The sequence below is a fragment of the Punica granatum genome, chromosome 7 (assembly GCF_007655135.1).
Source record: "Punica granatum isolate Tunisia-2019 chromosome 7, ASM765513v2, whole genome shotgun sequence".
Classification (NCBI taxonomy): domain Eukaryota; kingdom Viridiplantae; phylum Streptophyta; class Magnoliopsida; order Myrtales; family Lythraceae; genus Punica; species Punica granatum.
In genome coordinates this window covers 21,772,440-21,782,283 of record NC_045133.1, presented here as the reverse complement: position 1 = coordinate 21,782,283, position 9,844 = coordinate 21,772,440, and the positions used below count along the sequence as shown (strand labels likewise).

The following is a 9,844-nucleotide window of genomic DNA, read 5'->3' as shown; positions in this document are numbered from 1 at the left end:
AGTCCCAACTCATTTATTACGACTCGCACGTGTCACAGTTGTAGCATTATATTTAATGTTTATATATATATATATATATTCTTAGAAAAAAATTATAATTTTATAAGTAATTATAATTTTTTTTGGTGGCTATACTGTTATGTTTATATTAGGAAAACGTAAAAATGAATCATAATGCAACTTTCACTCATGTCGAAAATCTGAAAAAACGTAGACCTAGTTAATAAATTATTGTCGTTTCCAAGTTTATCCCATGTCTCTAGAAAGATTGATTCTCGTAAGACACTTCATTTCAATTTGATGCAATTCAATTGATTTCAGTTGTTAACGAGATTCTTACTTTATTTTAATTATCAGACGAGTTAAAAACCATAACGAGCATAATAATTCTACCTGGACGTGAATTCGGATGCGGAACCCTAAAAATTGCACGTATTGTCTTCTATGTTGAATTCGGCTCGCGTAAAACCTGATTAATTCGATTTTAGTTTAAAAGCAAACCATTCATTTAGCAGTCGATTTTCTTATCTTCTAGATTGCTAGTCACATAATCACGGTAGGAAAGTCTCGGAATCCCTCGATTATAGTTGAGGACTAGTGTCACTGTGCTATTAATACAAAAACATTAGAGTGCATTGCAAATAAGTCACGTAAGGGGGGGAAGGAGATCATTAATTGTGTATATTAACCATTTCAATCCTCAATATAAGCCCGACTCTCTCTGTAAAAAAAAAGTACAAAAATTTTAAACGGACACCATACTGCATTCATAGATTTTTTTTTCACCAATAATAAGAATTTATTCATTTTTTTTTGCTGAATAATAAGACTATTATTCATAAATGCATAACGTTTGGACCACAAACTTTATGGCGGACCAAACATCGGAATTCATTAAGGAAGATACGCAAGACCAGTCCAATCCAGTGGACGCATCTTACGATTATTTATTACCGGGGATGGATCTAAGAATTTATTTCAGCGGTGAATTTTAAGGGAAAGTAAATGAATTGTAAGATCGTAAAATCAATGAGTGAATGGGGTAAATTTTTTTTTAAAAAAGAAAGGAAGATAAATTCGACAAAATATATTAGTATTTTGCATATTTTTCCGAATCCAAGGGGGGACACTGGCGTCCATCGGCCACTGTTACATATGTCACGTAGCACAACTGACCAATGGAAAAAAAATTGCCCGATATTCCACGATCACGACTTAGGCGCCGATCGGGCGTCTCACCGTAGTAATACGACGACGTGGTGCTAATCAGTGCATGGATTAATAAATATCTCCTATGTAAGGGGACTCCACCACTCCCTTTCTCTCTCTCTGCATCGTCTCCCCGATCAGAGTGCTTATATAGCTTCGTCTGGTTGGGTCTTTTCTCTCTGCTCAGGTGTCCACATTCATGGCTTCTACGTGACCCAGAGAAGCACGGATTCACCATTACATTCACACACCCATCTCCCACCGTCTTCCTCCCCTCCCTCTCCACCTTCTCTCTCCGTTGAGCTCCTCGAGGTATGGCCTCTCTCTCTCTCTCTCTCTCGACAGGTGTTGAATTGTTCGGACTGTGAGATCGATCCAATGTGCTGGAAGCTGTCAGACGCGAATCCTCCATGTTCTCTGAGCTTTGTTTTGCGTGTGTGTGTGTGTGCGACGCGATGCTCGAGATTCAGCTGTCACTCCCCCGGCGTTGATTCACCCGAAATTTTCGGAGAGCGTTATAAGCTTCTGGTTTACCTTTCCCATCCCAAATTCTTGATCTGCGACTGATTCTCTCACTCTGTCAGTTTCATAGTCTCAAAGCACCTCTTTGATCTCACCCGGAGCTCTCGTCGAGATCTGGTGACTCTACCGGGATTTGTTGTGTTCCGGATATTTTCCGATTTACATCTCAGTGAGGTCCGAGTAGCTTAATTTTGCCAGTTAGTTGTACTCATTTCATTGAAAATTTCATTTTTGAGAATGAGGTGAAGGGGAGCTCGATTTCGCAGTTTCGATTCATACAGCATGGAGTATGCATGGAATATTTGCTTCTTGTTCTTCCCAATTGTTTAATTCTTGGGAAGGATTTTCGGCCCAGTAACTTTGATTTCCGCAGTTAGAAACGGGATCTGATAGAAAGTTGGTTCTGGGTTTATTTTTATGTAATGGAATCTGTACTATTCCATAGATTGTGTTTGCTTTGTAGTTTTTATATTTTGATATGAAGATCTATTTGACTGGTTCTTCTGTCGTGCATCTTTCACTTTGCTTTCTCATTGTAAAACATGATTCTATTCTCTTTGTACTAGTGCTTACTGTTTGCTTTCTGAGATGTAATTCAAATTTGGCTGTTGAGGGTCTATCCCGGGGTCTGCGTTATTTGCTGAATGTATCATGATTAGCTGCTTCGGCATCGTTTCATGTTACTTGGACTTGTGATCATGAGAGTAGTGTTAAGAGGAGGTCCTGTTTTAATTTCAAGGTGCAAGTTTGATATCACGATTTACTGTTTTGAACCTTCATGTTCAGCTGCTATCAGTCACTTTTATGTTTCCAGAACCTGTTCTGGCCTGCCTCTCTTTTTAATGTTGTTTCCCGTCTTTGATTTGATGTCTGTCTCACTAACAACAGCTTCTGTGAAAGGTGGGGTATAGTTTGTTCAATATTATCTCGACATTATATATAGCACTGAGTAGCCACTTTTATGCTTTCAGTCACAATGTTTCGCCGATGGAACAACTCTCATAGTCACCAGGAGAACGATTCACTGCCGTCTGAGTCAAAGGTGAGGATAGTTTAAAGCTGAAGCCTTTCTTGGCGAAAACTCTTCAATACGCATATTGCACGATGTATCCTGTGCCAGCTTCACGAGACTTTAGATCTGTTAACATGTTTTCCTTGCACACATAGGTGAATGAGCTTAAAGCTGCGCTGGGGCCATTGTCTGAGCGCAATTTACAGTACTGCAGTGATGCTTGCCTGAGGAGATATTTAGAAGCTCGGAGCTGGAACACAGAGAAAGCGAATAAGATGCTGGAAGAGACTCTGAAATGGAGATCGGCCTACAAGCCCGAGGAAATCTGCTGGGTGAGTTTGCTCGACAAATCCTCCTGTAAATTTCCGTTTTCAGGAAGAGGAAAATTAGCTTGACTAAATTCGTTTCCAAACTTCCAGCAGTCCCGTCATCTCTAAACAGCAGGCCTTGTACAGAACTTCATTTTTGCCCAGCTCGCAAATGATAATTGATGGAAGAGATGCTTCTCGAAGCACATATATGTCATTTCTTATCCTGTTTAAATATGTTTTCATGTTTTGACTTTGCAGGACGAAGTTGCAGTGGAAGGCGAGACTGGAAAAGTTTACAGAGCAAGTTTTCACGACCGTGAGGGAAGGTCTGTTCTCATATTGAGACCAGCAATGCAGGTACCTTATTCAATTTATGTGTGACAGCAATACCTTCCACTTTTATAGGACGCTAATTAAGAGTCTCAAAACTGAATTCTGCAGAACACGGCATCACTAGACAACAACATCCGTCATCTAGTTTATCTCATTGAGAATGCGATCCTTAACCTTCCAGAAGGTCAGGAACAGATGTCGTGGTTGATAGATTTCACTGGTTGGTCCTTGGGCACGAGCGTTCCTGTTAAATCAGCGAAGGACACCATCAATATCCTTCAGAATCATTACCCCGAGAGGCTAGCAATTGCATTCTTGTACAACCCTCCTCGGATTTTTGAAGCATTCTGGAAGGTTTGAATTCCTTGCACATTCTGCCTTATATGTGAAGCAATAAGTAATATTTTAACAGGAAGATACTGTGGATAAGTACAATAAGCATAGCATAAAATCCGATTCACTTGCAATTCGAGCATGACATATGCAGACAGTAGTTGAATAACTCGGGACATAGGAATGCATTATTATCGAAGAATGTTCTTTATTGCCTTGTTAATTTGTCGATATTTCTTTATGCTTGACCTATAAGTAAGGTGCACCGACACTACATAACAAGTTGTAGATAACATCTGAAAGCTAACTTTCGGGGCTGTCCCTTCAATGCAGATTGTAAAATACTTCTTGGATGCGAAAACCTTCCAGAAGGTGAAGTTTGTGTACCCGAAGAACAAGGACAGCGTAGAGCTCATGCGATCTTTCTTCGACGAGGAGAATCTCCCCACAGAGTTTGGGGGAAAGGCCAATCTAAAGTACGACCATGAGGAATTCTCGAGGCTAATGGCTCAGGACGATGTTAAGGCGGCCAACCTATGGGGATTCAATCAGAAGGCCGAGAAGATCTCTCACCCAAGCGCTAAGCACACAGGTGCTGAGGTGGCTCCCGAACCTACAGTTGTTGCACCACCCGCTAGCTGAATCGATACTCCCATAAATCCTACCAATTACTAGATGCAGTATGAGCGAAAAACGAGCAGGAGATTGAGGCCGGCCTAACTAGAGGAACCGAGATGACTTCGCTTTCTTTATATACGTGCTAACAACTTGGTAGTTTCTCCACTGAGACGGCTTAATGTGACACTTCACTTTTTAGGTGAAAATGGTGTCTGAACTGATTCTGAAACATCTATTACGGAATGTGCCCTCTCATAATCAATTGAGGGTTGAAATCGATTATGTTCTGTTGGGATTCCGTTCTGCATTCAGTCATTGGAGACCTTTGCTAAGGTTGCTGGTCGGCTGCCAGAAAGCTGGAAAATTAATCGGAGCAAGTAGGGAGTCTGACTTTTGGGTCGATGTTGAAGCTGAGTTGGAATAACAAACAAGAAATCAAACTGGACTACGATAACGAACTCAAATTGTGGCCAAAGGGTCACAAAGATTCCAGTTTTGATCAGTGTGTTTCTCAGCCACGGGATTGGCCAAAAAGCATGTGAAGTCAGGAACATGTTTTTCATCTGATGTAACGGTTTACCAGCGCTGCCAAATCATTATCATCAAGAAGGCCAATTAGAGGCTCTGATCCTTTTAACAGATAATTAACCAGACATCCAAAGCAAGAAACTTATCTACATGTTGGCCACAAAAAAGAGAGAGGAAGAAATGCGTACAAGATCGTATTTGTATAACCCCTACATCGACAAGCAACCTTCATCTGTTCCATTAGAGTGCATTCATAACTAACTGTTTGAACTTTCCAAGATGTTAGCACACACATATATACTATTGCACCAAAATCTTGGGAGTCAGAGATCTGCACCTGTTCTGGAACTTCACTGGCATTCTTCGTTCTCGAGAGATCCTGCTAAGTGTTTGCTCATTTATGATGATGACGTAGAACAGGTGAGGGGGTCAGACAAGCCGTCTACTGAAGTTCCGGGTAGTCACCCGGTAAGTCCGGACCAGTAATCCGACTCCTACTCCTATCCCCACGCATATCCCGAGGCCGATCCCCACTCCCACCCTGACACCGGCATTGAACCATGACAGCTCACCGTCTTCACCATCCATGTACTCCATCCTCCTCCAGTACATGTCATTGTAGTTGTAGTTATAGTCTTCTTCATCCTCGGTCTTGCTCTGGTATTCAGTGACCTGCAAGTAAGACTTGCACAGGTTATTTTTTGAACACAATAAACAAAATGTTGCAAAAGCTTAACAGGGCAAGGCCAACATGTTGATGATGAATGTCTAGTCGAATTCATAATATGTGATAAGAGATGATGTGCACCAACTGATTGATCCGCCTCAGAAAGACGAATGATCAAGCTAAAACAAATTAAGGTCATACTTTGGTTTCCAAGTAATCAAGGCATAACACAGTGAGATAACTTCAAAACCCAAAAGAGATGAACAGGAAACTAATCACACATTATTGGCTCTAGTAGCGTAGATAAGGCATTGGAATTCTACGGATCGCATAATTGTATTGGACAAAATTGTTGGTAAACAATTTTCCCTATCTGATGGCATGGGCCAGCAAGAGGATAAAATCCGATGGCTGCTCGGGAGAGGGGCCCACCGATGTCACATCCTAACAGGACATGGATATAAAATAAGGGGCAAATGGGAGGCAAAGTGCAATCAGGCTAGAGATATCATCCTACTGTATAAAAACTTGTGCCCTGCCCATACCTTCCATATCCAAATCCATGGATAAGGTTCTTTTAGCAGTAGCAAGCATCATTTTCTTAACATTTACGGGCCTTTTGCAATGAGAAACATGTTTAAGGACCGGAAGCATGTTTTCAAACCGGCACCAGAGAAACCTAGAATTGACGTTTTTCTGGATACTGAAGAAGATTCTTGATGCAGACAGAAACTTCTTCCTCATAAACAACTGTAAAACTAATAATACGACTTTTGCAGTTTAATGTCACGCTGATCAGCTGTGGCTTTCGGGATTTGAAAGAAGAATGTATTGATTCTTCTAGTAATTAATTCAGCAGCCCGTTACTTAGTTCAGATTGAATTTGGCATACAACATGCAATGCTCAGTGCTTTGCTAGAGATTCAAGAGCAGAGTAATCGGTAGAATTGATAGGAAAAAGAATCAGGACAAATATCAACGATACGATGTGACCGCACCTGTAACCCAAGGCCAGAGGACTCATCTTTGTCAAGGCACTCAGTCTCAGTTTCTGGTATTGCATCCAACAATCTTCTCTGAGTGTGCTTCCTCCGTGAACTGATCTGCAGGGTCTTTGTTAAGATTACTGGCGATCCTGAAAAACAACCCGCAATGTAGACCTCGATATTTATTGGAAGTGACTCAGTTTTCTTCGAAAAGCCAGAATCTGAACTCTTTCCCGGCTCACAAATCATGCTCCACTTCCTTTTCACGTTATCCTTTGAGTCCCCGACGAACCCATTAGTGTTACACACCTCCAGGACCCCCGAGAGGATAAGGTCTTCCCTTTCTAGGACCTCGAACTTGACACTCCCTGTGAGCCTTATATTATCAGTGCTGACGAATGTAGCCTCCTCAGATTTCTTGTCCGCCCTGTCCCGCCTGAGGTGGAACCCGACTCCATCGGAGTAAATGCCGCTCCTGGAACCATTAACTTCCAAAAGGGTGTCGGGATCCAGCGGAATGTGATTAACCGTGAGCCACTCTGGGGTTGAATCATCGACCTGGAGATTGCTGATCCTCACGTAGAACACCCTCACATCAAACCACGAAAGGGAGGATCTCGCAAGGGGCTGGTAATGGGAGGAGTATCGGATTATGTCGAGGCTGCGGTTGGCTACTTCCTCCATCTGATATGAAAGATCTCAACCCTCACAGAACCAAAAAAAAACCCTTCAATTCAACCGAGATCAAGACATCCAAATGGGACAAATTAACGACACGGGATCCAATCAAACCTGCGAAACACAAAAAGAGTACCAATCTTTCAGACAATCATCATCAAGAAGAGATTGCAAGAAATATAGATGGTCAAAAGTCCTTCACAGACAAAATCAAAAGGACAGCGAAACAGTAAAACCAGATATATATGTATATATATATATACACCCATCTATATTTAGCATTTAGCAATCAGAAAGCCTTAAAATTAGGAAAATAGGAGAGACGAGATCACCATGTTATCGACAAACAAGGCCTTAAGAATAGGAGTTGAACGCGGGAGTAGAGATATAAACCCGACAGCAACAACAGTCTAATCGAATCTGCAAGAAAATGTTCTCGTCTGTCTTTTATCGCTCTTCCACCATGATCACAACATGCAAGAACACAACCGAAGTCGAGATTGAAGCAAGACCCAGTTGCAGAAACTGAAACTGGACTACCGTGCATGAACTGAATGGCGAAAATGTGCAAGAAAGTTCTCGGATTTGGAATCGGAAGCAGAGGAGAGAGGAAGGGAGAGAGACTCACCAAGAGACAGCAGCCCCAGCAATTAGCATGCCCAGAGTGAAGACCCGGACAAAGACAAGCGATTTGCTGAATCCACATTCAAGAGCATAGAGGAGAGGAAGAAACAGTGTGAAGAGAGCGAGAAGCCGAGAAAGCTATGCGGTGCCACTCCAAAACCATCTTTTTCTCTCGCGTTACCAATTTGAGGTGGAAACAAAAAATAGAAAAAAGAAAATTAATAAAACAATAATAAATGGTGAAGTAAACTAGGAAAGGCATAATAATTTTGTTTGCTAAGGCGAAAATAAATTATATATCCGTTCATTATGATTGTTTATGTTTATTGTTATATCCTAACAAGGCTTGCCGCCCTAAATCCATAGAATATTGGATAAATTATGGAAAGGGGTCGTAATTTAAAGTTTTTCTCATACATATATATATATATATGTGTGTATGAAAAAAAATATAATTTTAATCCTCTAACTTTGATCATTTTTCTGTTTCCATTCTAATTCTATTTTATTTTCTGTTTTAATCCATTACCTTTCATCACTTTTCTATTTTAATCTTTCCGTTACTATAATCGTTATTGTTGCTGACATGTAACTCATACATCAAATTTAAGTGACATATGAACGCCAAATCCTCATCTTAAAAACCAAAAAAAAAAAAAAAAGAGCGAAGAAAATAGGTTCATAAAAGCTAATACCCCGTTGGTCACTATTTAACGGTGGCCACTCATCGTCCAAAAACCCGCCATCGTGGCCTCTCATCTTCCGCATCTTCTTTCTCCCCAGAACAATCATGGAGATCTACTCTCAGACTTCCTCTTTCTCCCACCTTTCTTCCTTTCTCCACACAAAATGGTGATTTGCAGTAGGAATGTGCGCGGGTATCGGGTATACTCGGAACCGGTCGGAACCTATCCGTTAGGGTAAGGTTCTGGTAACTCATATTGAAAATAAGGTAGGTTTCGGGTATTAAAATTAGGAACCGGTGAAAATCGATTTCGATTCCGATTCCTGCCTGCAGGGTATCCGGAATCGGTTATTTATTAAAAAAAAAAGAGGAAAGAGTAAAGTCACTATCTTTTTAATGAATCAGAACAAAGACACTTTGTTGTGTGGGATCGTATTATGAACGTTTAATTTTATCGATGGATTGATGAAACATATTATTTTTTTTGGATTAATCTAAATCTTTGTTAATATTCTATTTGGCATGATTACTGATTATGTATGTGAAATTTTCGATTTTATTTAGCCAGAGAAAAAAATTTACAAGTTCCAATAGGGTATCCGGAACCTGTGGTATAATACAGGTTCCGGGTAGGTTTCGATTCTAGGATTCAACAGGGTAGGGTCTGATTCCAAAATCTTGAAACATGTCCCTTACAGGGTAGGGTCCGGGTATCATGAAAAATACAAGTCCTAATTTGCAGAGCCCAGTGGCAGCGGCCATGAATATCTCAACGTTGTATGTTTCATCAGATTCCAGCTCACCAATTTTAACAGATAAAAGTAACAGAAGGATTAAGTTAGAGAAACGATGAAAGGTTGGTAAAGGATGAAAACAGAAAATAGAAAAATAGAAAAGGGACAAAAAAAAAGTGACCAAAATTAGAGGGTTAAAACCACACACATATATATATATATTTATTTATTTATTTATAAAGAGAGTATCCGGGCTTCACTCGACTGATCCCGCGGTGAACACCCTGCAACCCCACGGGACAGGTAAATTCGGTCACGACTGTGTAGGTGACCCAGTATGGAGTATTTTCCTATATGGAATCCGGAATATAATTTGAATATAAGACTTCCCCTTAATTAACACACCCTTTAATCACCGGGCTATTTGTGACTAAGGAGCCGGAGGTCTGGTTTTGATGCCGACTCTATCGTACCGTTGCTGGTCCATTTATATTTTTTAATTAGCAACATGCTTAGTATTTTTTAAAATTTTAAGAAAATAAATATCAAGAAGAAAATTTTTAAAAAGAGAGGTGGGGGGAGCGGACGGAGTAAGTGCTGGCAA

The 9,844-nt window shown here is 40.6% G+C and overlaps 2 protein-coding genes across 4 annotated transcripts; one reads left to right on the top strand and one right to left on the bottom strand.

Annotated features, from left to right (window-relative positions):
• Window positions 1-1,312: 1,312 nt before the first annotated feature.
• On the top strand, window positions 1,313-4,670 carry LOC116213659 (phosphatidylinositol transfer protein PDR16). The gene is made up of 6 exons (XM_031548683.1): window positions 1,313-1,521; window positions 2,703-2,773; window positions 2,899-3,075; window positions 3,313-3,411; window positions 3,496-3,741; window positions 4,054-4,670. Exons 2-6 carry the CDS (start codon window positions 2,708-2,710, stop codon window positions 4,360-4,362), a joined length of 897 nt encoding a protein of 298 aa, XP_031404543.1. The 5' UTR covers window positions 1,313-1,521; window positions 2,703-2,707; the 3' UTR covers window positions 4,363-4,670.
• A 232-nt stretch (window positions 4,671-4,902) lies between these two features.
• Window positions 4,903-8,006, bottom strand: LOC116213658 (uncharacterized protein At1g01500-like). 3 transcript variants are annotated; one of them, XM_031548681.1, is made up of 4 exons: window positions 7,826-8,006; window positions 7,530-7,652; window positions 6,532-7,311; window positions 4,903-5,538 (listed from the first exon to the last, which is right to left on the bottom strand). In XM_031548681.1, exons 3-4 carry the CDS (start codon window positions 7,201-7,203, stop codon window positions 5,296-5,298), a joined length of 915 nt encoding a protein of 304 aa, XP_031404541.1. In that variant the 5' UTR covers window positions 7,204-7,311; window positions 7,530-7,652; window positions 7,826-8,006; the 3' UTR covers window positions 4,903-5,295. The 3 variants fall into 3 exon arrangements, with proteins under 3 accessions (XP_031404541.1, XP_031404542.1, XP_031404540.1); XM_031548682.1 differs by having other exon boundaries at window positions 7,530-7,617; XM_031548680.1 differs by lacking the exon at window positions 7,530-7,652 and having other exon boundaries at window positions 7,826-8,002.
• Between the last annotated feature and the right edge of the window lie 1,838 nt (window positions 8,007-9,844).

Excerpts from the sequence above, each read along its gene's own strand:
- LOC116213659 (XM_031548683.1), top strand. The coding sequence starts at position 2,708 with ATGTTTCGCCGATGGAACAACTCTCATAGTCACCAGGAGAACGATTCA. Across the intron at positions 3,076-3,312 it reads AGCCCGAGGAAATCTGCTGG|GACGAAGTTGCAGTGGAAGG; the intron begins GTGAGTTTGCTC and ends TTGACTTTGCAG. Across the intron at positions 3,742-4,053 it reads TTTTTGAAGCATTCTGGAAG|ATTGTAAAATACTTCTTGGA; the intron begins GTTTGAATTCCT and ends CCTTCAATGCAG.
- LOC116213658 (XM_031548681.1), bottom strand. The coding sequence starts at position 7,203 with ATGGAGGAAGTAGCCAACCGCAGCCTCGACATAATCCGATACTCCTCC. Across the intron at positions 5,539-6,531 it reads CCTCTGGCCTTGGGTTACAG|GTCACTGAATACCAGAGCAA; the intron begins GTGCGGTCACAT and ends TCTTACTTGCAG.